The 27,661-nt window shown below is 40.7% G+C and overlaps 1 protein-coding gene across 1 annotated transcript in view; it reads right to left on the bottom strand.

The window, feature by feature from the left end:
- The window catches only part of MROH8 (maestro heat like repeat family member 8), a 48,918-nt gene that overhangs the window by 10,486 nt on the left and 10,771 nt on the right, over positions 1-27,661 (bottom strand). The window contains exons 5-18 of the mRNA XM_033094924.1: positions 22,753-22,832; positions 21,891-22,035; positions 20,897-20,992; positions 19,183-19,287; positions 15,439-15,574; positions 13,141-13,256; positions 12,033-12,185; positions 10,060-10,220; positions 6,569-6,704; positions 4,002-4,192; positions 2,604-2,741; positions 2,207-2,321; positions 1,737-1,877; positions 297-461 (exon numbers count right to left, since the gene is read on the bottom strand). Of these exons, the coding sequence (XP_032950815.1) occupies positions 297-461; positions 1,737-1,877; positions 2,207-2,321; positions 2,604-2,741; positions 4,002-4,192; positions 6,569-6,704; positions 10,060-10,220; positions 12,033-12,185; positions 13,141-13,256; positions 15,439-15,574; positions 19,183-19,287; positions 20,897-20,992; positions 21,891-22,035; positions 22,753-22,832 (1,878 nt within the window). The remainder of the gene's footprint in view (positions 1-296; positions 462-1,736; positions 1,878-2,206; positions 2,322-2,603; positions 2,742-4,001; positions 4,193-6,568; positions 6,705-10,059; positions 10,221-12,032; positions 12,186-13,140; positions 13,257-15,438; positions 15,575-19,182; positions 19,288-20,896; positions 20,993-21,890; positions 22,036-22,752; positions 22,833-27,661) is intronic.

The following is a 27,661-nucleotide window of genomic DNA, read 5'->3' as shown; positions in this document are numbered from 1 at the left end:
TTTTATCTGCTGTGATGCCAGTTACCCTCCCCTTAGGGAAGTCTCTCCTCTCACTGTCTATTTATTTATTTTTATTTTTTATTTATTTTTTATTTTTATTTTTTAAAATTTATCGGGGTAACAATTGTTAGTAAAATTACATAGATTTCAGGTGTACAATTCTGTATTACATCGTCTATAAATCCCATTGTGTGTTCACCACCCAGAGTCAGTTCTCCTTCCATCACCATATATTTGATCCCCCTTACCCTCATCTCCCACCCCCCACCCCCCTTACCCGCCTCTCACTGTCTTACATCACCAAATAAGGAGAACAGGGTCCTCATCATGGCAGCCAGGGTAGGGAAATCCATGGTCCTAACGAGCTGCAGGAGTATCTGGATGGCCAACAAAACGATCTTCTCGTCGGTTTCACATAAGAGATCTACGATGCACGGCAACAGGCTGTTGATGTCTTCCCTCTGTGTGCCCAAAGGAAAAGCATCACCATCTCTCCTGATAGCACTTCATCTGGTACCAAAGCAGGGCTCCCCACCTTACTCAGTACCTGGTGTTTGTTGAATTTTGGGTAGCACTGGCTAGTCAAGAACACAGAAGTGAAGAGGGTTTGATTGCCCTCTCTCAGTATTGGCAGGGCTGATATGTAGAGAGGGGAGCAGAGTGAGGTTGGGACCAGGTGAGCTTGGTGGATGTGGACTCTGTCTTAAGGTACAGAACTGTTATCTTAACAACGAGAGAGAGTGGAATGGCTAGCTCAGGTCTCAGCGAGTTTCCCAGCATGGAAGGTATTCAAACAGAGGCTTAAAGATTCCTCGCAAGAATTCAAGCAGAAATTGACTACAGACCCTTTAGGGTCCTTCCTATTGGGATTCTGCTCTTCTGAAGCTCCCAAAAGGAAGCAGTCTCAGGGTTTTAAAGTTTAAAACGTACATGTAAAAAAATACATAGAATAAGCCAACCAATATTCATGTATCTAATCACCCAGAATTTGTTTCAGATCTATACAGAGGATGCCAAAGAAAGGTATACACATTTTAAGAAAGAAAAAAACTATTAAAATTATGCTGATGGTAACCACTTTGAGCACCTCTTGTAATTGCTGAAGTCAAACGTGACTTGCATTCATCTTTTGTTATCAGTATATATTGAGTATTACAATTTTAATAGATTTTTCCTTTTCTTAAACTGTGTATACATTTTTTTGGCACCCTCTGTTTGTGTGTGTGTGTGTGTGTGTGTGAGTGTGTGTGTGTGTTGTGTAAATTTTTTTAAAAAATATAGAACTGAAGTGATAAAATTAAAGCCTCAGGGGTTAATCTCTTCTGACCTAGGTTTAGTTTCTAGCGAGGCCCGTGGAAAATGAGCTTTCAACATGAATGTCAGTGATTTTTGTCTTTAGATGATAAGGTAAGATGGTCTGAGGCATAAAAGGACACCCAAATGTTGCCGGGTTGTGATGATAATGAGGGTACCTCCTACACAAACTGCAGGTTTCAAATATTATGAATATCTGTGACTTGGACTTTTTATTTCTTTTAATTTCATTAAATGTTTACTAGTGTGTACTTGCATATTTCCTAGGTATACAATTCAAATGGTGCAAAGGGATGTATTCCCACCCACTCCTGCACCCATGCTACCCAATTTTCCTCCTCCGCTGTTACAGTTTCTTGAGTATCTCTCTGGGATATGTTTTATTTATGACTTAAGAATCAGTGTTCTGCGGACTCTCCTACCATCTCCCGGTGTCTGATGAGATAGCACAGTCCCTTTAGGGCAACAATTTTAAAGAGATTATTTCCATGTTGTAGCCAGTCTTTCAAGCGGGCAACAGAGTATATGCTGGGCAGTCTCCTAGACAATGGACTCTGGAGAAGCTGAAAAAACCCAGAAATCAGCCAAAGAAGTTACCTTTAAGCCGTTTTTCATGAGAGGAGCCACCTTCCCACCAAGTCCAAAATAACTATTTCCCTTTGAAATCTCTACTAGACAGCACATACAATACAAGGTGATCGCTTACACTGTAAGTACATATGGAACAATGAATACGTGGAAAGAAGAATTTCAATAGGCTTGAATCTGAAACTATTTCTATCACATGTCTGAAATGGATCCCAGCCTCTCGCTAAGTCGGACAGGGCCTAGGAAGGCAGGTACTGCTGCTTTGTAGGCTTCCTAAATCCAGCTTCCAAACAGTGAGTCTTACCTCCACAAAAAACGCTGCAGATGTGAGTTTATGTTTATCGTTCCCTCGGTTAAGAAGAGGGACTAACAAGTACATGACCTTATGTGCGAGGAGGTGATTTCTTTCCAGCAATGCACTGTAAAACAGAACACCGACAGAACAACTCTTAGAAATGCTCCTAAACAGACAGCATTTTCCCCAGGGCTGGGAGCCCTCTGATGTGTTTGCCCAGCTTCAGTTGCACAGGAAGGTATGGCAGGGCCAGGACCTCTGAAAAATCTGCCTAGTATTATGGGTCTTTGTCCACCTTGGGACAAGAAGGTTATCCAACCTTGGCTTCTGTGATAACTAAAAGGGAAAAAGACTACCTGAAAACAATGCTGAGTTAGAGCAGGTATGCATGACAAGGAAGCCTTACTTGGCAAGGAGAGATATTCCCTGAAGATGACAATCTTTTCCTGCCAGGAGGGTCCATCCTTTATGCTTTTCCATGATGTTGAATTCCTGCCAGCACTGTGTTCTGAGGAGGAGGGTCTTTGTAGCCTGTATAGCGAAGCTAAATCAAACAAAAACAGTACAAGTGAATAGAAGAGGTCCCTCCAACTTACCAGGACACAATTACCCTGCTCTCACTGAGAAGGGCCATGCATTGATAGCTGCTGGACTGTCATTCTCTTCTTTCTAGATTTCCCAAAAGACTTTGAATACTCTAATAACTTGAAAGGCTCCTCAGGGGTGGCTGGATGGCTCAGTTGGTTGGAGCGCGAGCTCTCAACAACAAGGTTGCCAGTTCAATTCCCACATGGGATGGTAGGCTGTGCCCCCTGCAACTAAAGATTGAAAACGGCAACTGGACTTGGAGCTGAGCTGTGCTCTCCACAGCTAGATTGAAGGACAACGACTGATGGGTCCTGGAAAAAAAACACTGTTCCCCAATAAAAATAAAAAAAATTCTTTAAAAAAAAAAGGCTCCTCAATAAATTATAGGCATAAAGAAATCTAACTAGGTTTTGTTTCCCTGGGATTTAGAAATAAATCTATGATAAAACAAATGACATGGGATACTAAAGCGATATCCACTGCTTTTTTAAAAAGCTTTATTTAGATACCACTTATACTCCATAAAATTTACCTCCATTGCTTTTAAAAACTATTTATTGAACTAGTATCCTGGACACAACATCAGAGTATCTTAAAGCTGGAAGGGTTCTGGGAAAGCACCACGCCTGACCTCATTTATAGATAAGGAAACTGAGGCACAGATAAACAGAAAGATTTGCCCAGGGTACACAGCTAGTTAAAGAATGAGAATTCGAACTCAGTTCTCCTGACTTTTAGGCAGGTGTTCTTAAATATTATACATTATAGCACTTCCTCTGAAAGAAATCCCTGTGCAACAGCAACACTAAGAAATTTCTACTGAGACCCTAACGGGGAACTAAAAATCTCTCTCTCTGGAATAAAGCAGACATGAGGAATTGTTCAATTGTGGATCAGTATGGTTTTTGGAGGCGAGTTTAAGGCTGTTTCATTTGTCTCTGTCTCTACTTGATTTATCTAGAAAGGGCAGGCATGGTGTCACACATTATTCTGCAGGGCACCTGGACCTAGATCGTCTAATTTACCTTGGCACCAATAAAACCAAGGACGACCAATGAGAGCCCAGAATAATTTCTGGGCATGCCATCTTGATGTCTCATGGGGTAGCAGACTGTGAGCCCCACCCACAGTTGGGATCACATCCTGGCCACCCTTGTGTCCACTACAGCTGGTACTGCCCAATGCTTATTGTTAGTGAAATCACAGCGGGCAGTACCACACAGGGGTGACCTCTGAAGACACTTCCTGTTCTGTGTACAGGCCACGTGGGATAGCGACATCAGACATGGTGAGGCCCACGCTGTGATGAACCTGGATGAGCAGGGTCATGAGAAGCTGAGGAAAGAGTCGGAACGTAGCTGCTCGGAGCCTGTTTCCCACAAACACCTCATAAAGGGCATCTGTTGCCTATGGGAGAAAAGACACACAGCAGAGCTGAACGCTAACCCTACTTCTTACTGTCGCTTTATTTCTTGTTGTACCAGAACATGCTTTCTGGTTCCATTATCCCACCGGCAGAACAGTAGGGGTACTCGGTGCAGGGACGTGAAAGTGAGGGGGAAATGGAGGAGGTGTGGAGTGATCATTAAAAGTTACCAAGGAGTGAGGGGGAGTCCTGAAATCCAGAAGGAAACTATAAAGGAAGCTATTATCATATTTGACCACGTACACATATAAAGCCAGGGCAAAAGTGATCATGAACAAAGTTAGATGACAGCCTGGAAAAGTATTTGCATCAATGCAATATTCTTACTATATAAGATGTTCTTACATATCAGTAAGAAAAAAAATGTAAAGGCTTGCCACTCAAAGGATGGGCCACACACCAGTAGCATGTGGGAGCTGGTTAGAAATGAAAAATTGCAAGCCCCACCCCAGACCTTCTGTATCAGAAGCTGGATTTCAGTTAGCTCCCCAGATGATTATGGTTTGCGTGCACATTAAAATTGAGATGCACTGGTGTATAGGACATGATCAGACAAATCACAAAAGAAGAAATGTAAGTGGCCAAGCTCACCAATAACGAAATTATAATTAAAACATGTTACTTTTTTACCTATCAGCTAGGCAACAATGAAAAGACCGGTAATGTGCAGTGTGGTGAGGTTGTGGGTAAATGGGCATTCTCATACATGACTGGTAGACGGGCACCTTCTGGGAACATTATCAAAAGTTTAAATAAGCCCAGCCTTTGACCTAGAAGTTCCCCTTTAATGGACTTTAGCCCAAGAAAATAATTGGGTATGAACAGTATTACAGAATTTATGTCTGCATGGTTGTTTGCTCCAGCATTGTTTCAATGGCAAAAGTCTGAAAACTGTCAAAATGTTCACTAATAGAAAACTTGATAATTAAATAAATGGTTCTGAACCATGTAAATATTACCTATTTTAACAAAGGTAATTAAAAATAAATAAATTACTATGCAGCCATGAAAAGGATAATAGAGAGCCCTATATATTGATATGGAAAATAGTTCGTATATTGTTAAATGAAAAACAGGTCATCAAACAGTATATGTAGTATGATCATACATATATATACAGAGGGTGCCAAAAATATATATACACATTTTAAGAAAGGAAAAAAATGGGGTGACCGGTTAGCTCAGTTGGTTAGAGCACGGTGCTAATAACACCAAGGTTGCCGGTTTGATCCCCACGTGGGCCACTGTGAGCTGTGCCCTCCACAACTAGATTGAAACAACTATTTGATTTGGAAAGGAAAAAACTGTATTAAAATCATGCTGATGGTACCTCTTGTAATTGCAGAAATCAAACGTGACTTGTATTCAACTTTTGTTGTTGGTATATATTGAGTATTACAATTTTAATACAGTTTTTTACTTTCTTAAAATGTGTATACATTTTTTTGGAACCCTCTGAATGTATTATGTGTACACACACACACACACACACACACACACACACGTATACACAATTTTATAGACCAACATAGTTAAATATATACCTTAATCTGCATAACTTTTAAAACTGCACCAAAATGACATTACAGGAATTTTAAAAAAGGCATAAACTCACAAGAACAGAGAGAAAAAGAGAGAAGACAATAGCAGACTAGAGATGTCAAAACAATTTTGGAAGCTAAAAAAAAAATAACAAGTATGATAACAGGCAGAGCAAGTTGACCCCATAAACTAGTAGGGAAGAACATAAAGTAAAAAGCGTATGTTGATGACGGGGGAAGTTGTGCAGTAGGGGACAGGGAATGTATAGGATCTCTGTACTTTTTGCTCAATTTTGCTGTGGACCTTAAACTGCTTTGAAAAAGTCTACTTAAAAGGGGAAAAAGTATACCAAATGCATACACAAGAAGTTCATATATTTATAAACAGTTCTAAAATGTTCACTTTTTGGGAGAGGGTATAGTCATTATTTAAATATTTATTATACTATCTGGTCCTTTACAGAGAAGGTTTGCCAACCTGTGCTTACGGAGGACCTTTGTTTTCTATTTTATACTCTTCTGTATTATTTGAAATTTTTTTTCACGAGTTTGCGTTACTTTTACCTATGATGATACATATTTTTTAAAGGATGAGGGAAGGAATGTTTAAAACATATTAAACTATACTGATTCTTTCATTTTCCCCAGCTCCATGTCAATCCCTTGGTGGAAACACTGCAGGTTTATATTTGGGTGACAGAAGCAAAGTATGAGAGGAACCAAAAGAAACACTCTCTAGATGGGATGTTTGGGCCAGTCATTTCAAGAGGGGAGCATGGCAGGCTGAAGTTAGAGGGACAGAGCTCGATGGCTTACAGCAACAGCCACATAGGCCATCTTCTCCTGGGTGGGCACGTTATGGCATTTCTGAAGCTTCCTCAGAAGCCTCCAGAGAATCCAGGTTGTGCTGGGCAGCTCCACCTCCAGAGTTCTCCAAAACTCAGCCAGATACCTAGAAATCCCGGAGTAAGAGGGTTCATCAGGAGAATGGATTATCCTAGGTCTACCATGACTACAACCCTCTTAGTCTGTTTGGAATCCAGTATATAAGAGGTTTTCCTGTTTAACTTCAGCGTAGCAAAAACTTACAACTATCTGCTTTCATAACAGCAACTCCCAAGGTTTTATAGACTCAAGTTCCCATTACTTCAACGTGAACTTCAAGACCACTCACAAACTGGTTCTAACTTACATTTTCAGTCTCACAACTTCCCTATCACAGACTCTGCTCTAGCTACCCCAGACCATTCACCTTTATCAAACAATGGACTTCGAAAACCCTGTATCTTTGCTTACATCAATTCCTTAAACTGGAAGGCCCTTGCCCAAATGCTTCTTTGCCCATCAAAATCCTTCCAGGTCCAGCTCCCATGTTATTTCTTCTGTGAAGCCTTTGCTGCTTCTTCACCATGTCACTCATGCGAGTTCCCATAACACTTTAGAAACTTCTTCTTTATAGAGGTTGTCTCAATCTTACACATGCTATTGTCAGTTTTCTGTATGTATGTCCATAGCTTCCCTCTGAAGGTAGGGGTTATGTCTAGCTTTTCTTCTATGAATCCCTCAGGGCCTAGCACAACGCCAGGCTCACGGAAGGCATTCAAAGACATACTCATCCAATCTAGTCTACGGTCTTTGAATTTTGGCTAAGGTCGAGCCCTGAAATAAAGCTTTGATCCTCCTTAGGAGATATCTCTTCTTCAAGAAAGACAGCATGTAATAACTTCTCTTCTACCATTGATTCAAAAGTGGGGCCTGAGAGTTATACAAACACTGTGGAGGAACATTAATGGGCGATGGGGGAGAGTGGGGCGAGATCGGGAGTTACTCACGCTTGTAATCCACTCTTTTATTTTCAGAACCTGCCTAGGTATCTTTGTGTGCTAGAGTCAGTGTTTATCTAATGTGTGGCCTTCCAAGTATGTGTGCATCAGAATCACTCTAAAAATTGAGAGGCTTAAAGGCTATTCCAGTATTTCACTCCTTACTCTGGCAATTCTAATCTGTGAATAAAAACAAAGTAAGTTTCTAGAGGACGCCTAAAGGAAAGGCCGGAAAGGCAAAGTGGAGTGCTGAAAAGACTCTTGCCTTGGGAAATAGATTCTAGAATATGAACATTCATTCCTGGGATGAAATCCCAATATTTATTTACCTTTGTGTTTCACTCTGTGTTCCTGAGGGAGTAAATGAAATACTTTGAGAAGCTATGTATTGTGAAAGAAGTGTTTCAAAATGCTTTTTAGTTATGCACATTTGTAAGTGGGCTGGTAGTGAATTTGAATTAGGAAAACACACACATCAGCCAATAAGCCTTCATAAATTTTAGCGTGGAAAAAATCATCTGGAGAGTGTGTTACAAATATGGAACAGGTCTCACTTTTAATGGTAACTGATTCTGTAGATGTGACATGGTTTTTGTTTGCCCCTCATTTGGGAATGGGCATTTATTAAGCTGGTTCATACCTTCCTGGAATTTATTTTTGCTATTCTTTGTCTAGCATGCCTCTTCCACTCCCTCATCCCACACTTTACTTGGCAAATTTACATTAAAAACTCAGCTTGGGGCAGCCCTACTTCCAGAAATCCTTCCCCAGTCCTTCATCTAATTAAGTCTCCTCCTAGGAGCTTCCACAGAACTCTCTTCCACAGAACAGCATGCTCTACTGTTCGTCTCTGTCTGCTACCAGACTGTATGCTGCCTGAGGGCAGGTCCATGCGACCTGTTCGTGATTTTCCCGGTGCCTAACGACACCTGTACATAGTAGATGCTTCGAACAGACTACTAAGAACAATCACCCAGATACGTATATACATAAATGAACAAACAAACTTCAAGTAAATGACCGAAACTACCGTGTTTCCCCCAAAATAAGACCTAGCCGGACAATCAGCTCTCACGCGTCTTTTGGAACAAAAATTAATATGACCCAGTATATATTATATTACATTATATTATACATTATATTACATAAGACCCAGTCTTATATTATAGTAGAATAGCACCGGGTCTTATACTAATTTTTGCTCCAAAAGAAGCATTAGAGCTGATGGTCTGGCTAGATCTTATTTTTGGGGAAACACGGTATGATCAGAATGAAGTTTCCTAGCTCATTTCCATTTCTAACAGATGCCATGTTCTCAGATGATCTAAAGCTGTAGTTCTCAAAGTCCTCCACGAGCTAGAACAAATACCAACAATAGAATAATGCTAAAATTACACTTAAGATAACTAGACATATTTAATATTTTGTACTGAATCATATATTTTATACAAGAATCTAGTGTCGCTAAGCTGAAGCAAGTAGTAAAGATTTTAAAGCAATGTATTCGAGAACTATACAAAAGAGAATATTTTTTCAAAAGATCTACGTTAGCTCATTTTTTAACTCTGGATGGATAAAAGTCCTCCTTTATTTGAGTTAGTGGTAGAATGTGTAAGTTCAGCTTATAGGAAACATCAGCACTACCCCAAGACATTATATGAGAACCATTCACTGAAAGTGGATTTCAAACAGTTTAAAGCTGAGAAATCTTTTCCTCAAATACAGTAATTACCCAGAATCACAATATATAAAGCGGAGAAAAGAGGTGCTTCTCTGGTTAAAGTGGGGGTGGGGGTGGGGGTCTGGAGCCCTCTCCTTAATGCCTCACTGCCTTGCCATGAGGCATAGCCTGGAACTTCCAGGGTGCCTCCAACTCTGAAAACCACTAATCTAAAAAATTTTTTTAAAGCATCTTGTTTGTTTCTCTCTTTGATTCTATTCCTCTTCTATGTATATATTTATTTTTTTGGCTAAATGTTTCTCAAGTACATTTCAGACATCATGTCATTCAGCCCTATATACACGTCAGTACCTATGCACTGAGAATAAGGACAATCTTCTGGATAACCATATTATTATTTCACACCTAAGAACATTAATTTAATAATCTAGCATAGAGTCTATATTTAAATTTTCTCAACATTTTCATTCAGAGCTTTTTTCATCCAGGATCCAATCAAAGTCACCTATTGCATTTCATTACCTCTTTTTATCTAGAACAGTGCCCTATTTTTTCTTCTTGTGACATTAACTTTTTTGAAGCATTCAGCCCAACTATTTTGTAAAATGTTCTTCATTCTGGGTTTGTTGAATTGTTTCCTTATGTTTCTGCATTATGTCTTGATTTGTATTGCACGCATCTGTCTATAGCTTATCTCCTCTATAAGAATATCATTAGATTTTTGACGGCAACCATGTTCCACAATACTCAGAGCTGTGTCACACACCCCAATTTAATCCAGAGGCTGTACCAGGTTCTGTTACCTGTCATATGGTACTGGATGACACAGAAGGTGGTTGATCACTATATCTGTGTACTTGGGCCTGGAGATAAACAAACTCGCGGTAGTTATGACTTGGTGGCGTACTCTAGGCTGGCTGATTAGAGAGAGCTGGGAACAGATAACTCCCATAATTTCTGGCACCTGAAGAGGGAAAAGAAATCACTAAGATCTTAATCATGTGGGACACCGATAGTTACTGAGGACACTGTGGTTATTTCTGAAGAGTTCTGGGGGTGACTTTTAAAACAGAATGTTTATTTAAAAAAAGGTTTATCATCAAAACTACTTAAACTATATCTGTATGTATGTATACGCAGATACAAGGATTTGGAAGAACATGTATACAAAGATGTTAATAAAGTGTCTTTGAGTGATGTGATAATTTTTTTCCTTATATATTTTTTCTAATTTTTCCTCAATGATTATGTATTGATTTTATAAGACAAACTAATAAAATCAGTGTTGCAAGGAAGCTGGGGGGGTTTTCACTCTAACTCTGAGAATGGCAGAGGAGTCATACCTGCTTTCCTCCTAGAGACATCTATCATGCTCAGGTAAAGGAAACAGGGGTCATTGGACCCTAGTCCATTTCTCTCCTTGAACTATTCTTCCGGCTCATACACACGTGGCTTCAGGGATCTGTGGAAATGCCAGCTTCTTCGAGAGGCAGTCCTCAACAACCTTATATAAAATGGCCGTCCTTATCACCAGTTGCCAGAAACTGGTTTAAAGATGGCAGGTGATGCAACTCTGGTCAATGAAAATGAGGGAAAATCTACTGGGGGCTTTTGGGAAAGACTTTTCTCTTTGATGAAAGGGACTAAAGGAAGGCAATGTCTCTCTTCTTCATTGGATAGTCTTTATCTGGTCATAAAGTCTAAAATTATGGTGACTGTCTTTTGACTATATGAACAGGCAAAGTGGAAAGATGCAAAAGCCCCTGTCTCTTTAATAACCTTGTTGAGTCACTAAATCAATCCTAGAAAATATACTCTACTTCTGGATTTATTATTGTATGAGATGATAAAGCCTTTGTTTAAGCTTTTTACAGTTGGCTTTTTTTTTAACTAAAGTTATGTGGGGTGACAATTGTTAGTAAAGTTACAAAGGTTTCAAGTGTACAATTCTGTAATACATCATCTATATATCACATTGTGTGTTCACCACCCAGAGTCAGTTCTCTTTCCATCACTATATTATGTGATACAGTTGGTTTTTTTAAACAGCTGAAAGCACCCAACTGATACAAGTGTCCAGCTCACCATGCTTTCATTATACTGTTCTTTTTGCATCTTTGCTATTTTAATAGGTTAAAAAAAACGGGTTTTCATCATTTAAAAATTACTTTTTATTTTTATGAAAGTGCACACAATTTTAAAAGCCCAGTGGTATTTCAAGGCTCTCTCCTGCCTATTCTCCTGTCTGCTGTCCAGAGACAACTACTTTCATCCCTTTTATCTCTTCCTGTATGTCCTTCCTTATTTCTAAATGACATAATTACATTGTTATTTCTCGATGTATCAATTTTAATACATCACATTTAAATAAATTCTCTTGGTTGTAAACTTACTAAGTTGGCCCCCTTGTAAGATCGATTGCTTGATTTTTAAAAATTTGACACCATTAATTATGGATGAAGATCTAAATTGAAGTTATCATTCTCATATGTGTTAATTATATTGTCCCAGAATAACAATACTCTTCTGGAAAATATGGACCACACCTTAGATTTTAAAAAATTGCTCTCCCTAGTTGCATACACAATGGTTGTTTATTATATGCTTGTTAAACGGATGAATGTTCAACATTGACCAAATGGACTCAGGCTTTGACCCTAGTCTCCTTCAGTAGTTGTTCTCAGCTGAATAGGAGCAGAAGAGACCTCAGCAGCTGCAGGTGGGGAGAGGTCTTGCAGATATTTCAAACCCAGGAAATGGCCACTGAACCCTTTACCTTCTCAAATCGGGACTCCGCATTTTTCACCAATGTTATCAGCAATTCTCCTGCTGACTGCTGGGTGCAGGGATGTTTCAGATTTTTCAGGCCATCCAGTGTAGTCATTACAAACTGGCAGAGTTCATTTGAATTGAGAAACACTTCAAAGACCTGAAATGATTTATAGATAATGAACTTTCAAGATATATCGTATGATAGAGCCCTGAACAAGAAATTCCAAGTTAACAATCAGAAGCATATGTCCAAGTCTGTTTACTTCAGTCTTGTTTACAAAAATGAAAAACTGGAAGCAACCCAAGTGTCATGGCTGTTTACAGCTCTGAGTTTTAGAAAGAAGCTTTATTACTGAAATCCTCAGAAAGAGTCACACTTTTATAGAAATAGAACTAGAGGAAAGACCCCAGTGCTACAGAGCTGACAGGGTCCCAGGCACAGTTAAAATACCTTATCTGGAGACAATCTATTAAAAGAATGTGTCTTCTGCTTTTCATGGCACTTGGCAGTGTATAAAGTCTTTCACACGACTGTAATAGGTATGATTGCCTGGGCTTTTGGGAAAGCACTAAGCAAAGCATTTTCCATATAAGCATCTCATTTAATCCTTACAGCAATTGAGTTATCCCAATTTTTACAGATCCCTTTTGTACAGAGGAGGAAACTGATGCAGAGAGACTTTAAATTACCTGATACCTTGGACCCTACATGAGTAATAAGATATGTAGGTTTTCTTTGTCCCCCTATCCCCTAACATAGTGCCTGGGATATAGTAGATGATTAAATATTAGGTGAATAATTAATAAATACATTAATTAAAAAGTGTATGGCTTGTTGGATCAACTACATTCTCTTGTAGCTCCTTTTTATGACAAGGGTTTACGTTTGCAAGAGGCTGGCTAGGGTTAGGAGAACCATCAGTAGAAGCAGAGCTTGTCTGATGAGATATTCAAACAGTGACATTGGCCCATGTAAGAAATTACTGGAACTTCCCCCAAAGTGTTTTTACCATTTTACATGCCCATGAACAAATGTATGAGCCTTTTGGTTTTTGCCATCCTCTCCAACATTTCAAGTTGTCTGTCATTACAATTTTTGCCATTCTGATTACCTGGGCAATTTTGAAAGGACAACTGTAGAACTGTTTAATATTGTAGAGTTCTAGTTCTTGACAGGTTTTCATTGCTCTTCTCAAACTTCGGTGATTTTTCGTGTCCTGAGTGATATCTGAGAAGAAAATGTGAAATATTGTTACTTCCTGGCTTATTTCTGTTTAATTTTGCAAGTCTGATTGATCTCCAGGTTGAAGTGAATCCAAAATCTCTCGTCTTTTTCACTTAAATAAAAATGCCTGGGGGCAGGAGTTATGTGGTAATCTGAAGGCTGATTTGTTTCCCCTCTGTTGTAGTACAATAAATAAGAAGGGCTGAAAGAAAAAAAGCTTTTTGTAAGAGCAGAGCTTTTGAGTGATTTGGGAGTACAACCAAAACATGCTATACCGTTCCCCATTGGTGAGGACTTTTGAGGGGTCTCCCTATGAAGCTTAGGTCCCCACACACACAAAAAAAACACTGCACAATTTTGTACTGTGTCTGATAATTCTGATCAGAACTCTTGATGTGTCTAGTTTTGCTGATAATTGAGTCTGCCAATATTCCCTCACAGTGCCTTGTTTTTCTCATGTTTTACTGGTTTGACTCGTGTTCACTAGAAATTTATCTATGGGAAGTCTTGGAGCACTTGGTTGAGGACATTGTCTCTCCAATGAGAAAATAAGCTCTTTGGGGGGAAGGAACCTTGTCTGTCTTGTTTGCCAATGTACGCCTAGAACAGTAAGTGCTTCAGAAATATTTGTTGTATGAATCATCGGTTGTATTTCCTTGGCTGTATGTCTTGGTAGATATTCCTCAGACTCAGAGCAGCCCAGAGATGAGACTGCTACTTTGGGAAGCACAAAGCTTCCTTATCTTTGGGATGAGCAAGCCCAGGAAACTACTTGGTGGGGATAGAGGAGGCTGAGACTTAAGCACTGGAGGGGGATACTGGGTTAGGTATCTTCTAACATCTCTTCTAACTGTGGTGGTGGTGGGGTGTCACTGATTCATTCCTTGACCACAATGACCCTCTTTCTATTTTTCAAACTCCTCAAGCTCATACCTGCAAAGGGCCCTTTCTTATGCTGTTCCCTCTGCCTAGTATGCTCTTTTTACATCTTCACCTGGCTAATGTTCTTTATTATGTTCAGATTATCTTCAGAGAGGCTTTTTCTGAACATCATACTAGGCTTAATTCTTACTCATGGACCCAGAAATTTCCCTTCACGGTAGTTATCTTTATATAGAATAACAGTTACTTGTTGGTTCTTTGATTGTCTGACTCACCCACTAGACTATGAGGTGTGATAAAAACACAGTGCACTGTTTAAATAAAAAAAAAGTACAGTAAAAGACACATTGCCAATAATTCCCCTCATTTTGAACACACTTATCCCATCGTTCTTGCCACTTTCTGAAGCAGTTCTGGAAGTCCTCTTTCGTGTCTTTAGTTGTGCTGTCATGGCTGCCTCGATGTCCTGAATTGATTTGAAATGTTTTCCTTTCATGGTCATTTTGACTTTGGGGAAGAGCCAGAAGTCACACGGTGCCAGATCCGGTGAATAAGGTGGATGAGGACACAATGTAATGTTCTTATTTGACAGAAATTGCTGTATGCCAGAAGCGATGTGTGACATGGAGTATTATCATGATGGAGGAGGATTTATGGCACACTTTAAAACACACCTTCTCTCAACTGTAGTTCACACCTGACTGACTGCACTGACCAAGTTGAAACTCGTCATACACTGTTAGTAAGGTTGGACGCACTGCTTCCCGTATTGAAGATCCCTGCCTTTCCATTGGCTGGCACGTGGCAGCAGCATTCATTGTATTTTTTGATCACAAGAGAAGGGAGTGTGTGTGGTATTTCTGAGGAACAAAGTAGGCTAGGTTGGCTGAAGCAAAGGACAAGTACAAGGTTTGGAACACATGTGTTGGGGTTACTGTTGTAATCCAAATTAAGTGCTCAGTAAACATTTATGACAGAACTAAATGAACGAAGGCTCAAATGATGGCAGGAACCCCTTCCACTTCTGACCTAATCACTCCAGTATGTCCAGAGGGCCATGTGTTTAGATACTCTAACTCTATGGCCTTGTCGACGGCTGACACGGATGGCTCTGATCCAGCGTTATGATTCTAATTATTAAATCAGTGTTGCTTCATCTCTGCCTACGGACTATGTACTTTTCTCTTTGTAAACTACCGTAAAAGTCTTGCTAGAGTGTGGGGAGTGAGGGCATAGGAAGACTGGTGCTTGCGTTGTGCTAGAGAATTTATTGAGGGCTTCACTGCCTTCAGCAGTGCCTTACACTTCAGCCTCAGGGTGATATGCAGCAGGTAGTGGGTGCCCTCTGCAGCCTCCTCGGCCACCTCTTTCAGGGGGTCTCCACACAGTAGTGCCATCAGAGCCACTAGGTGTCCAAGTCTTTGGAATTGCAGTGGGAGCTAGTTACGAAGAAAAAGAAAAATGCTATTAGAATACAGGAGCATTTGGTGCCTTAGATTTAAGCTGCTGAGAAGTGATTCCACTTCTGCTCCCTACTCCAGAGAAGTACAAGAACCACATTCAGCCGTTGGATCTCTTTAGGGTTAACATTTAACACGTGTAGATACAATATATCCAGCAAATGATATTAAATATGGCAAATTCTAACCTAAACAAGCAATCTGGAAAATGAAAAAGTTTGTATCTAAAGATGGTCCTTCTAACACTGTTTTTTAAAGACCACATATTGAAAATAATTGCCCCATAGTAAGGAGAACTATGGTTTAGCCACTCCATGAAAATAACCATGAGAAATCAAGTATCCCAGGAATTTATAATAAGGTAGGAAAATGTGCTAGTCTGCCACCTGAAAAAGGTGGATGCAAAGTTGCAAAATATCATTTAATACTATTTAAAAATGTTGCTTATTGATATTTTGCCTTATTATGGAAGAAAAAGTAAAGTAGCTGGCAAAAACCATACCAGAAAAAGAAACGCAATTTAAAATAATTTAAAAATGAAGGTAGAAAAGATAAATGAAGAATTTGGTTAACAGTCAGAATGCATAATCTTCAGTTGCTCGAGCTAGGCCACAGAGCTGGGCTCTGAATTTTCTCAGGGCTAATGCAGAGGTACACACAGTGTCCCAGATGCTAGGATTCACATTGCCCGTAAGGTGAAACAAATAGCCATGCAGAGAAAGCGCAACTGTTTCTGGATTGAGGCAGAAAGAAATCTCTTTTGTAGCTCTTCAGAAAAATATACTGAGATATTGTGAACAACAGCCTCTACAACCTACGTAAACACAGCAACACATACACAAAGCAGTATAACATCTTTCATTCGCTGATATAACCTTCATTCCTTCAGTCAATCCACGAACACTGAGTGTCAGTGAGAAGCCAGGAAGTGGTTATGACTATGGCACTTATGGCTAAAACACTAGGACTGGCACTGGGGATACAAACAGTGTACAAAAGATAATATCCCTGGAGGTGGTATTCTAGTTGGAGGAACATAAAATGACAAAATAAAGTATAAGAATCAAATGGTGATAAATGGGATGATGAAGAAAAATGCAGAGGAAAAGGGTAGGAATTGCTATCTTAGAATGGTCTGGAAAGACCTCACTAATGTTGAAATGAGGGATTGAGCCATGTAGATGTCTGGGAGAAAAGCATTCCAGGCAGAGAGAATAGCAAGTGCAAAGAGAAGGGAGTGTGTGTATTTCTGAGGAACAAGTAGGCTAGGTTGGTGGGAGCAAAGTAAATGAGAGCAAAACAAAATAGGAGGTAGATGAGGATGGGGCCAGATGGTATTGCAGTTTATAGCATATTGCAAGGATTTGGGATTTTATTCTGTGTGGGATGGGAAGCCATTGGAGGGTTTGCCACTGGAGGGTTCTGAGGAGAGGGGGACATGAGCTGACCTGCATCTATTCAACAAAAATTTAACTGAGCATCTACTATGTGGCATATTCTGTGCAAAGCACTGAGGATGCTATGGTGAATACAAGACAAACATAATCGCTATGAAATTTACATTCTTTTAGAGGGAAATAGGCCATAAACCAATAGAAAAAGAAAATCAAACAGGATAACCTCTGATCCTAAGAAGCCCTTCTAAGAAGGAAAGAGAGTGATGAGATAGAGAGCAAGGGTAGACCTATTTGTAAGCAAAAGTCTTTTTTGAGGTGGAAACATTTAAATTGAGCATTAAAGAATGAGGAGGGGTTAGCTATGTGAAGAGCTGGGAAAGGTCATTCCAAGCAGAGGAGATGGTAAGTGCAAAGGACATGAGGCAGGAAGAGCTTTCTATGGTAAGGAATGTAAAAGAGGCTGGAGTAAGTCGGGGTATAGAGGCAGGCAAGAGGTAGATCGTATGTGACCTTACCTTGTATTCTAAGAACAGACTGAACTCCTTGGATCAAAAGAGTGATGTGGGTTTTAAGAAGATGACTCTGGATACAGATAGAGAATGAAGTGGGTGGAACTGAAGTAGAAGCCTCCACCCCAACACACTCCTGCACAAAAAGTACTCAAACGGAATACATAAAAATTTTAATGGTGGCTCTCTCAGGATGACAAGAAGTTTTTCTTCCTTCTACTTTTTAAAAATATTTCAATTTTTTTCTGCTAACGAGCACATCTGTATTCATAACATACAAAAATCCTAAACTTTATTAAGACAAAAAAGGCCACTGGAGAATTATGTTCCTAGTCTGACCACTATGTGGTTCTCTAACTTTCTCCTTTTTAATTCTTTATCTTTTTAGGTTTATTTGAGAATATGAAAAAGTTAGGGACCCAGGGAATACACATTTGTCAAAGCTGTACACTTAAATTGGGTGGATTTCATTGTGTATAAATTATAACTCAATAAAGTTGATTTAAGAAAAGCTATGAACCTTCCTCAGGAAAATCCAGAAGGTTACACCACACAAAATTCAGCATACAACTTCCTGGATGTCCTGCAGACCCCAGTGGCACCTAGATTAAATGCCCTACATTAGCCATCCTCCCTAGGAAGAAAATGCTAAGGAAGATCTTTAGGGCCTAGAGAGATTATGTATGGAAAGGAGCCATTTGAAACTCTTTTTGTCTTTAATTTGCCGGCAAAATTAGAGATTGAGGAATGTAGAAGGAAAAACACGGTGCTATCGTTATTAGAATAACCACAAGGGTAGTCATTGATGGCCAGAAGTTACTGCTTTCCCTGACTAAAGAGAGAAAAAAGGAAGTAGTATAGTTTGAGGGACTGAATTTATTTGAATTAGGAGGTGGAAAGTTTGGATATATTTTTAATGTGAGGAATAAGAACGTGGATACTGTCCTTTTAAGCATAACTGTTAGAATATTTGCATTGAGGACAAATTCTCTAAGGAAAATTCTGGCATATAGACTTCACATTCCTACACCCCCTCCCCCCATTTTCTCTTCCAATTCTGGGGCCTTATTATGCAGATTAGAGAAATGACAGATGGAGAACAGGAGAAGTTCCAGTGCCTAGATTTACCTGGGAAAGAGGACAGATTCACAGATGAAAAAGAAATAGATCTAGAAAGAAGGATCTTTTTGGGGAATTGTTTTATAGGAGTTATGGGAGAGGATTCAGAACTGAGAAGTGAGAGTAAAAGATAGAAATGAGAGGATTTAAAAAGCGGTACCATAGAACCATTCTCTCTGAGATGCTGAGAGATATGTAAATTGATTGACATACTTGCCTGCTGGACTTTATTACTTTAAATACAACACTGTGCAGAGACTAGGCCACTGTAGGCCCACAGATATTTTTAGGTTACATTTACTTAGTCATTCATTCAAAAAAATGTAGTATATTTCTACATCCCAGCTCTTGTGCTAAGCAATTGGGATGCAAGATTAATAAGCAGTACTGGGCCTCAAGCTGCTCGAATCTGAGGGGAGGGGTTCATATGTGAATAATGCCAAGTGCCATGTATGACACAGCACCAAGGAGTCACCAATCTGGGAGTCATAACTAGGAGGGGAAACGGCAGTAATAGGATGGCTTTGGATCCTTCTTCCTCTGCAACCGAAGGGCTGCTTACCTTCAAGTCGAGATGTCTGGATAAGCACTTTAGAACTTGAGTCATGCTGGCTACAGCCCGCTCCCGCTCATGGTCTTTGATCGACTGTAACCACGGGTCCATGTGCTACGGAAAATGAAGAGAGTCTAAATCAGGGGTGTCCAAACTTTTTTCAACGGTTTTCACCAAGGGCCATATGCGGTAAAATACACAAACAGCCGGGCCACTCACTCGAGGTGAAGTACGTATTGCCTCACCTGGTTTATTTAAGTGAGCTAAATATATTTTTGGAATTTGCTGCGGGCCTATTAACAATGGATCGCAGGCCGCAGTTGGCCCGCGGGCCGCAGTTTGGACACTCCTGGTCTAAATGGTTTATCAGGAAGAGCGGGGATAACACCCTTATTCTGTGTGGAAGAAAATGTGGAGAGACAAGTTCCACCTGTTACCACTACGTCTGACAGTATTTTCCTAAGCGATAAACCAGTTTTGGCTGGAAATGAAAGTGGTGGAATGACAAGGCACAAAGACCCAGGGGATCAGATGGTCCACATTCCACAAGGGCTCATTTTTGAGACTTAGTTTCCCTTCCTCCCACTTTCTTCAATTATTTATTCTGTTTTTCTGCATGTTTTTAACTTCCTGAAACCTGCTTTGGAAAGAAAAAAAATTAATGACGTGCTATTAAAGAATGCCGAAGATGGGGAAATTGCATCTGCCTGCAACAGTCATACAAGGATTCATGGAGAAGATAAAATACATGAGTAGGAGTTTCACAAAGAAGGTGACATTTCAGGTAAAAGAAACGGCTTGAATGAAGCGGCCAAGGCAGGAAAGTACAAGGCACAACTGGATAAAGGGGAGAAACCCAATCTGGCTGGAGTGTTGAGATACACATAGAAGAGAAAGGAGACATAATGTTAAGGTCAGTTGTGGTGTCCATTTGTACTCAGGCACAAATGATTAATAACAGTGTAAAGGGTTACCCCTTTCTGGGATATCTGCATCTTAAAAAGGGGCAGGAGAGCGAGATGCTTGAACCACAGTGAATGCAGTCCAATGAATAAATCCCTAATGATGGAATGGCATATGCTAGAACCCGTACAGGTGGGGGCAGGCAGGTATTAACAATCATTAAGGGGCAGCTGGATGGCTCAGTTGGTTAGAGCGCAAGCTGTTAATAAGGTTGCCGGTTCAACTCCTGCATGGGATGGTGGGCTGCACCCCCTGCAATTAAAGATCGAAAACGGTGACTGGACTTGGAGCTGAGCTGCTCCCTGGAGAAACACACTGTTCCCCAATATTCCCCAATAAAAAAAATAAAAAAATAATTGTTAAATCTCACCTGGCAGGCAATTGCCTATTTTACTCATTCTTGAGGCTGACTCTGCTCTCTGGTCACTGATTGAAACCCTTGTATGGTAGTAAGCAATAATTTAAGGAATTAATTACAGGAACTATTTAAACCATTTATCGAATGCCACCTATGCAATACAGTAATTATTATCTCAATTTAAAGTGAAGAAATGAGACTCTGAGATATCACATTTCTTGCTGAATTTATAACCAATGAATGAATGGCAGTCAGAATTTGAACCCAAGTCTGACTCAAAACGGATAGCTGATACTCTTAACTATTATGCTATCTCTTAAAACTTAATCCTGCCACGTTTTCTTCTTCCACTTTCACCAGTCAATAGGAAGTTTCCCATTCTCTCCTGATAATCCTGTTTACCGTAAAAATGTTGTCAAGATTTTCCAAATGTGGGTCTTTTACCACCAAACTCTGGAGCATCTCTGAGAACGCCTGAAACGTCTGCCTGTAGAGACACTGAAAAGGCACAGGGTCAGTGATGCGACCTGTACGAAGTTCCCCAATGCTGTCCACTGCTAAGGTTCTCCTCATTATCTTAGACTTTGCTCAGAGGTGCAGAACCAGTGTAAAGAACTGGTAGGCAGTTTGTGACCTAAGGTGAAACAATTTATATTCATATTACATGGACATCTCGACATTACTGGGAACACAGTTAACTGATTCTAACTAGTTTGGGGAATTAGTTAGGGCCACCGAGGCACTTTTAAAGTTTGACTTGTGACTCTGACATCTTGAAACAAAGGGGAACAAAGTCTCCTTTGGCAACTGCTTTACCAACCAGTTTACTAGGGGCAGAAAGAAATCAAGGCCTTCGCACTTCCTTTTCTCTCTGCTTGAAAGTTTCTTCTCCAGAGACATCCACACTCTCACTCTTCAACTGTCACTTCACCAGAAGAGCTTTCCCTGCCCACCGTATGTAAAAAAGCCCTCGTGCCTCCCAACCACAGTACTCTTTATCCTCTTCTTTCCCTGTTGTTTTTTTCACAGCACTTACTATCACCTGGTATTCTATTTACCAGCGGTTTGTATCTCTGCACTACCTGTGAGCTCCCCGCTGTATTTCTGTTGCCTATCATGATGCTTAGCACATGGTAACCCTAAATATCTGCTAAATATATGAACACTCCACCTTATTTTAAAGCCAAAAGCAAGGAAAGAAGGCATGAAGGGGAAAAAAGAAAACAAAATAAAGAGGGGTAAAAAAAGCTATTTAATTTAACCACCCATTTTATTCACCAGACTTGGTTTAAATAGTTTTTGGCTACTTCCAAAAAATCAAATGCACTCTCAAAAGGCCAAGATCAACTAACTCTGATCTTGGGATGGCAAGTTATTAAAGCAAAGTGTGAGTTACCTCTGAATTGTAGGACCCACTGGGCATGATTTCCTGCAGATGGGTCAGAGTCTTTACCGAGGGCAGAGTGATTATACTTTTGGTGATGAGACTGAACAAGTCAACTCGATCTTCAGAGCCAAACAGCAAATGGACATCTTGGTAACTAAGAAAAGACAGTTTGGGAATAGTAAGCTGGGAGGAGTTTGATTTGACATTGACAAGCAGGGATCAGAGTAACCCAAAGGGAAAGGGTAGACTCTTGGGTGTATCATTCTGATGAAAGCCAATCTGTTTAGATACACCTCACAAAAGGTTAGAGGAAGAGTTTCAGCCTCCATTCTTCTCCCCTTTCCCTCCCCACGTCCCAAGATCACTGGAGTGACATCTTTTCAGGCTTTCTTCTAGTTCAACCATGGAGAGAAGCCTGCTACAGTCTAATATAGTAAACCACGATATTCCAAAGTGTGTTCTGGTGAACTTTTGTTAGTGTGGGTTAAACCAAGTTAAAGAACTTTTTAACTATAGGACTCCTTGGGACTTTTAAACAGTTAATGTGTGGTATAAATCTCCAAGAAAGGTTAACCAGCAGGCAGCCCTTCCAAGTTTCTCGGACTGTGGAATTCTACCGTTACGAAGCATATATGGGAGTAACTTCCCACTGAATACTCAACAAAACTGAACTCCCAAGAGGTTCCAATAGGTCTTTCAGATACGGATGGTAGCATACATGAAATCAAAGTTCTTACACAAAAACATGGACTTGGCTTCCCCTTCTCTAAATAGTTTTGAGAAGTCAAAATCATGGAACATGTCAGTTGGCTCTGGTATTGGCCCTGAATGAGGAACCAGGGTGTGTGTGTAAGGGGCATGTGGGTGTCACCTGAGGTCAGCGATGGTGACAAAGACCTCCTGGAGCACAGGGCTGAAGAGAAAACGCTGGGGCTCCTCTTGGACCAGCATCTGCAATGAGAAAGAACTCTGGAGAGTCGCGAATATGCCAAGTCATTAGGCCAAACAATCAGGAAGAACACTGGCAGGTCCTTTAGTGGGCTCTGCTCCTTGGTTCCACAGGACTGGCAGCAGGACGGGAGCCAGGCTAGGAGTTTCTTCGCTGGGGCCAGACCCTGAGGCCTGACTCTGCCTCTTACTAGCTGTTTGAGCTGATGCAAGTTAGTTAACCTCCCTGTACCTCAGTTTCCTCATATGTAAAATGAGGTAACAGTGCCACTCACCTTCATGGGGTGGTTGTGAGTACTAAATGAGCTAATTCTTTTTTTTTTTTAAATAAATTTTATTGGGGAACAGTGTGTTTCTCCAGGGCTCATCAGCTCCAAGTCGTTGTCCTTTAATCTAGTTGTGGAGGGCACAGCTCAGCTCCAACTCCAGTTGCCGTTTTCAATCTTTAGTTGCAGGGGGCGCAGCCCACTATCCCATGTGGGAATTGAAAGGCAACCTTGTTAAGAACTCGCGCTCTAACCAACTGAGCCATCTGGCCGCCCCTCCAGAAGCTCAGTGGCAGCTCCTTGTCTTCAATCTAGTTGTGGAGGCCGCAGCTTACTGGGCCATGTGGGAATTGAACCGGCAACCCTGTTGCTCAGAGCTGGCGTAAATGAGCTAATTCTTAATACCAAGCAGCCCTCAATAACTTAGGTATCGTCTGTTACTCATTATTTTTATTATTAGTGATTATTTCCAGTTTAGGCGTCTGAACTCCTGTTTCTACATTATTCTAAGTTCTCGTCCTAGAAAAGGAATAACTTTCCAAATTCCTGATTGGCAGAGGAAAAAGCTGCCTTGTTCTGCTGGAAAAATCTGCAGAGTGATAAGAGACAAAAAAACAGGGGCTTTGGAGCTGGATAGCACCTGAGAGTGAGAAGTGGCTCTGCCACTCACTGTGTCACACTGAATGCATTACCTCCCCTACGCTTGAGTTTCCTTGTCTGTGTGGAGATGAGAATATATCTCGGGAGTTGATGTAAAGAGCAATCAATGTTAAAATGGTTGTAGTGTATTGGACTGACTACCCAGCCTTTCTGGAAACTGCTTCAGGCCTATAGGAAAGAGTACCTTGCAGTCATGTTTCTGCTAAGTCATTCTAGAATGTCTCACTAACCACAACTCATCTGTCTAGGAGTAGACACCAAGGTCAATTAGATTCTGTTTCTCTGGAAAAGAGCTTTAATCTGTCTGGCTGATCTACCAAAAGGAGAAAATTTCAAGTAGTGTGGGAGCACTGGGCCCTATGGACAAAGTAACAGAAAGCCAATTTTGGGAAGAGAAGGGGAGAAAGGAAGGAGGGAGAAAAGAGAGAGAAAAATGGAAATGCACACAAAGGAGCAAAGATAAAAGATGGAAAGTTCTCTCTGAGTATGTGAAAGGTGTTTGTTTTGTTTTGTTTTGTTGCTGCTGTTGTTGTTTCCTGGTTTCATTCCCTTCCTGGAGCAGGCTGCCTTCTCTTCCTGTCACAGGACTCTGGGAACATTCAGTTATCCTAAGAACAAATCTCCCCTTTTGTGTTTCAGCTACTCGTAGTGGAGTTCTCTTACTTGCCATCAAAATACCTCACTAGGAACTTAGGCAGTGCCCAGGAGGCAGTAAATACTACTGAGTTCACACTGTTGCCCCTTTCTGAGTTTTCATACTTTCCAACTCTGGTCTGATCATTTTTTTTTTTAATTAAAATTTATTGGGGTGACAATTGTTAGTCAAGTTACATATATTTCAGACGTACAATTCTGTAATACATCATCTATATCTCACATTGTGTATTCACCACCCAGAGTCAGTTCTCCTTCCATCATTATGTATTTGACCCCACTTAACCCTCATCTAGAACCTCCCTTCTTTATCTGGTCAGATCTTGCTGGTGGCCTGCTGCTCTTCTTCTTTATTCCCTTAAGGAACTTAGTTATTTTTATGGCTTTATAATCTGGAAGGGACAAAGCATAAGGCTCTGCCTTCCGCCTCCCAGGGCGCTACTCACCCAAATCTAGTTTTCTGCTGAGCATCACCACTAAGATCACAGCGATAACCTGGCAATTTGGTGTTAAAAAGTGAGTTCATTATTTACCTCCCTTCTCAGTCTTCAATTGTTGTCAATGGTTCCTTTTCCCCGGGCTCACAAAAAAGATTATTTATGACTTTTTTCTCCTTTATTTACTTCCCACATCCAATCAATCACAGCAATAGCCACTCCCTGCTCTACAGTTTCTGACTCTCCATCCCTGCAGCCATACACCCTACAGGTGCATGAAGGCTAAACCACCAGGCCTGCACTCCCTGCTGACTTCAATCTACTTGACCGCTTCTGCCAGAATAACCTTCTTTTCTTCTTTTTAAAAAAACCAGGTCTGAAAGGCTTATTATTTGTTTACAATTATGCTAACCACCACGGGGAATTCAGAAGTGAGAGGCTATTTATTTTTTAATTTTAATTATTTTTTTACAGGACTTTATTGGGGAACAGTATGTACTTCCAGGACTTTTTCCAAGTTAAGTTGTTGTCAAGTTGTTGTCTTTTCAATCTTGGTTGTGGAGGGCGCAGCTCAGCTCCAGGTACAGTTGCTGTTGCTAGTTGCAGGGGGCGCAGCCCACCATCCCTTGAGGGAATCAAACCGGCAACCTTGTGGTTGAGAGCCCACTGGCCCATGTGGAAATCGAACCAGCAGCCTTCGGCATTAGGAGCACGGAGCTCCAACCGCCTGAGCCACCAGGCCAGCCCGAGAGGGTATTTTTTGTTTGCAAAGTATTTGTGTAGCAGGAACCATGTGGGGTACCTCCACAGATCACAGCAATCACCCCTTCTCTGGGTACTGCCTCCAATACACAGAGAGGGATGTCCAGAAGTCCTGTTATTACCATATGATGCTGCTCCAAGACACACCTGATTAATGCAGGAATGGAGAACAGACCCCTCTGGGCCAATCAGATTCTCTCTCCCAGAATCTGGAATTTTAGTGACGGACACAGACTGGGAGCTGCTAGAGGTTTGCTCTTGCCTTTGGGACCCCCCGGAGCTGTCCTGGAACTTGCTCTTATGTAGGCTTCACTGTTAAACCTCTTCCTTATATTCTAAGAGAGCTATTCCAGCATCCTTTTTGTTTTTAACTTAAGTGAGCCACAGTTGATTTCTGTTGCTTGCCCCAAGAAGAATCTTAGCCAGTCAACAAAACGAGACATTCTGTCTCAAAGTTCTTAATGAAAACCAGAACGATAGTAGTACCTCCATTTTCCGGACGGAGCTAGAGGTTTACCAAAGCTAAGTGATTTGGCTAAGACCACACAGGTCATGCTGGACAGAACTGGAACTAGAAATTGTGTCTTCCGATTCCTAAAATAGCTCCCTTTCCTCTTCACCCTTCTGCTTCAGGGAGCTCAAACTCTCACTAGGACAACGGGACAGTCTTTTCTATATTAGTTCAGTCCACTGTGAAACGTCCTTGGCACTCCTTCCACATTTATTAATATTATCCACACCACTGAGGTCTTCCTGAAACATCAGTTTTATCTGCTTCCTGCCTCGGTGCTCAAGTTGTATATCCTCACAATGCGTCCTCAATGCTGAGTGCACTCCAACTATTTACCAAATGACACAGTAGCAGGGTTTTGTGGAGGACCACAGAGGCAGAATTAGGGTGGAGTTCCAGGCTAGCAGAGGAGAACTGAGGCACTAAGGACAAGTCTGGCTACATTAAAATTCTATTCCAGTAGGTCTTGGTGCCTGTGTCTGCTGTTGGGTATCTAAAAACCATCCCACTGGCCCTTCTACCATATTGCCAGATGCAGAACCCTGTTCCTGGCATAGCCTGGCATACTCAGAGCCCCTACTCACTGGTCCCTTCTCTCAATACTATCCATCACATTCTTTGAGGCTTAGGGAGATCTATCTGAGTTAATTTCACCCCAATCTTATCATTACCAATCCCAGTTGTCACTGCATTTTTTTTTCAAGTTCTCAACAGACTTTGGTAGCTCTTTTGTTTTAATTTTTAAACTTTTTTAAATGGGGAGTTTTGGGTAACAGTGTGTTTTTCCAGGGCCCATCAGCTCCAAGTCAAGTCGTTATCCTTCAATCTAGTTGTGGAGGGCGCAGCTCACTGGCCCATGTGGGAATCGAACTGGCAACCATGTCATTCAGAGCTTGCGCTCTAACCAACTGAGCCATCTGGCCACTCTTTTGGTAGCTTTTTTGATTTCTGAGGTAACAGACGCACAATAAACTGTACATATGTAAAGTGTATAGGTTTATTTTTGACATATGTATACATCTATGAGACCATCGCCACAATGAAGATAATGAACAAACAAATTACTCCCAATTTTTCCCATGCTACTTTGTAATTTCTCCCTCCTGCCTCTCCCTACTCTCTTCTATATCCAGGAAACCATTGATGTAATGTCACTATAGGTAAGTTTGCACTTTCTAGAATTTTATATAAATAGAATCACACAGTATATCTTTTTTTTTTTTTTTGGTCTGGCTGGCTTCTTTCTCTCAGCATAATTATTTTGAGAGTCATTAAAATTGTAGTGAGTATCAATAGTTCATTCCTTTTCATTGCTGAGTAGTATTCCATTGTATGGATATACCAAATTTGTTTATCCATTCATCTGCTGATGGACATTTGGGCTGTTTCCAGTATTTAGCTATTACAAATAGAGCTGCTATGAACATTTGTGTACATGTCTTTGTGTGGACATGCACTTCACGTTACCCAGGAGTGGAATTGCTGGGTCATATGGTAAGTGTATATTTAATTTTTAAGGAACTGTCAAACTGTTTTCCAAAT

Source organism: Rhinolophus ferrumequinum, chromosome 23, assembly GCF_004115265.2.
Source record: "Rhinolophus ferrumequinum isolate MPI-CBG mRhiFer1 chromosome 23, mRhiFer1_v1.p, whole genome shotgun sequence".
Taxonomy (NCBI): domain Eukaryota; kingdom Metazoa; phylum Chordata; class Mammalia; order Chiroptera; family Rhinolophidae; genus Rhinolophus; species Rhinolophus ferrumequinum.
The sequence above is the reverse complement of the archived record's forward strand: the minus strand, read 5'-3'. Positions and strand labels throughout refer to the sequence as shown.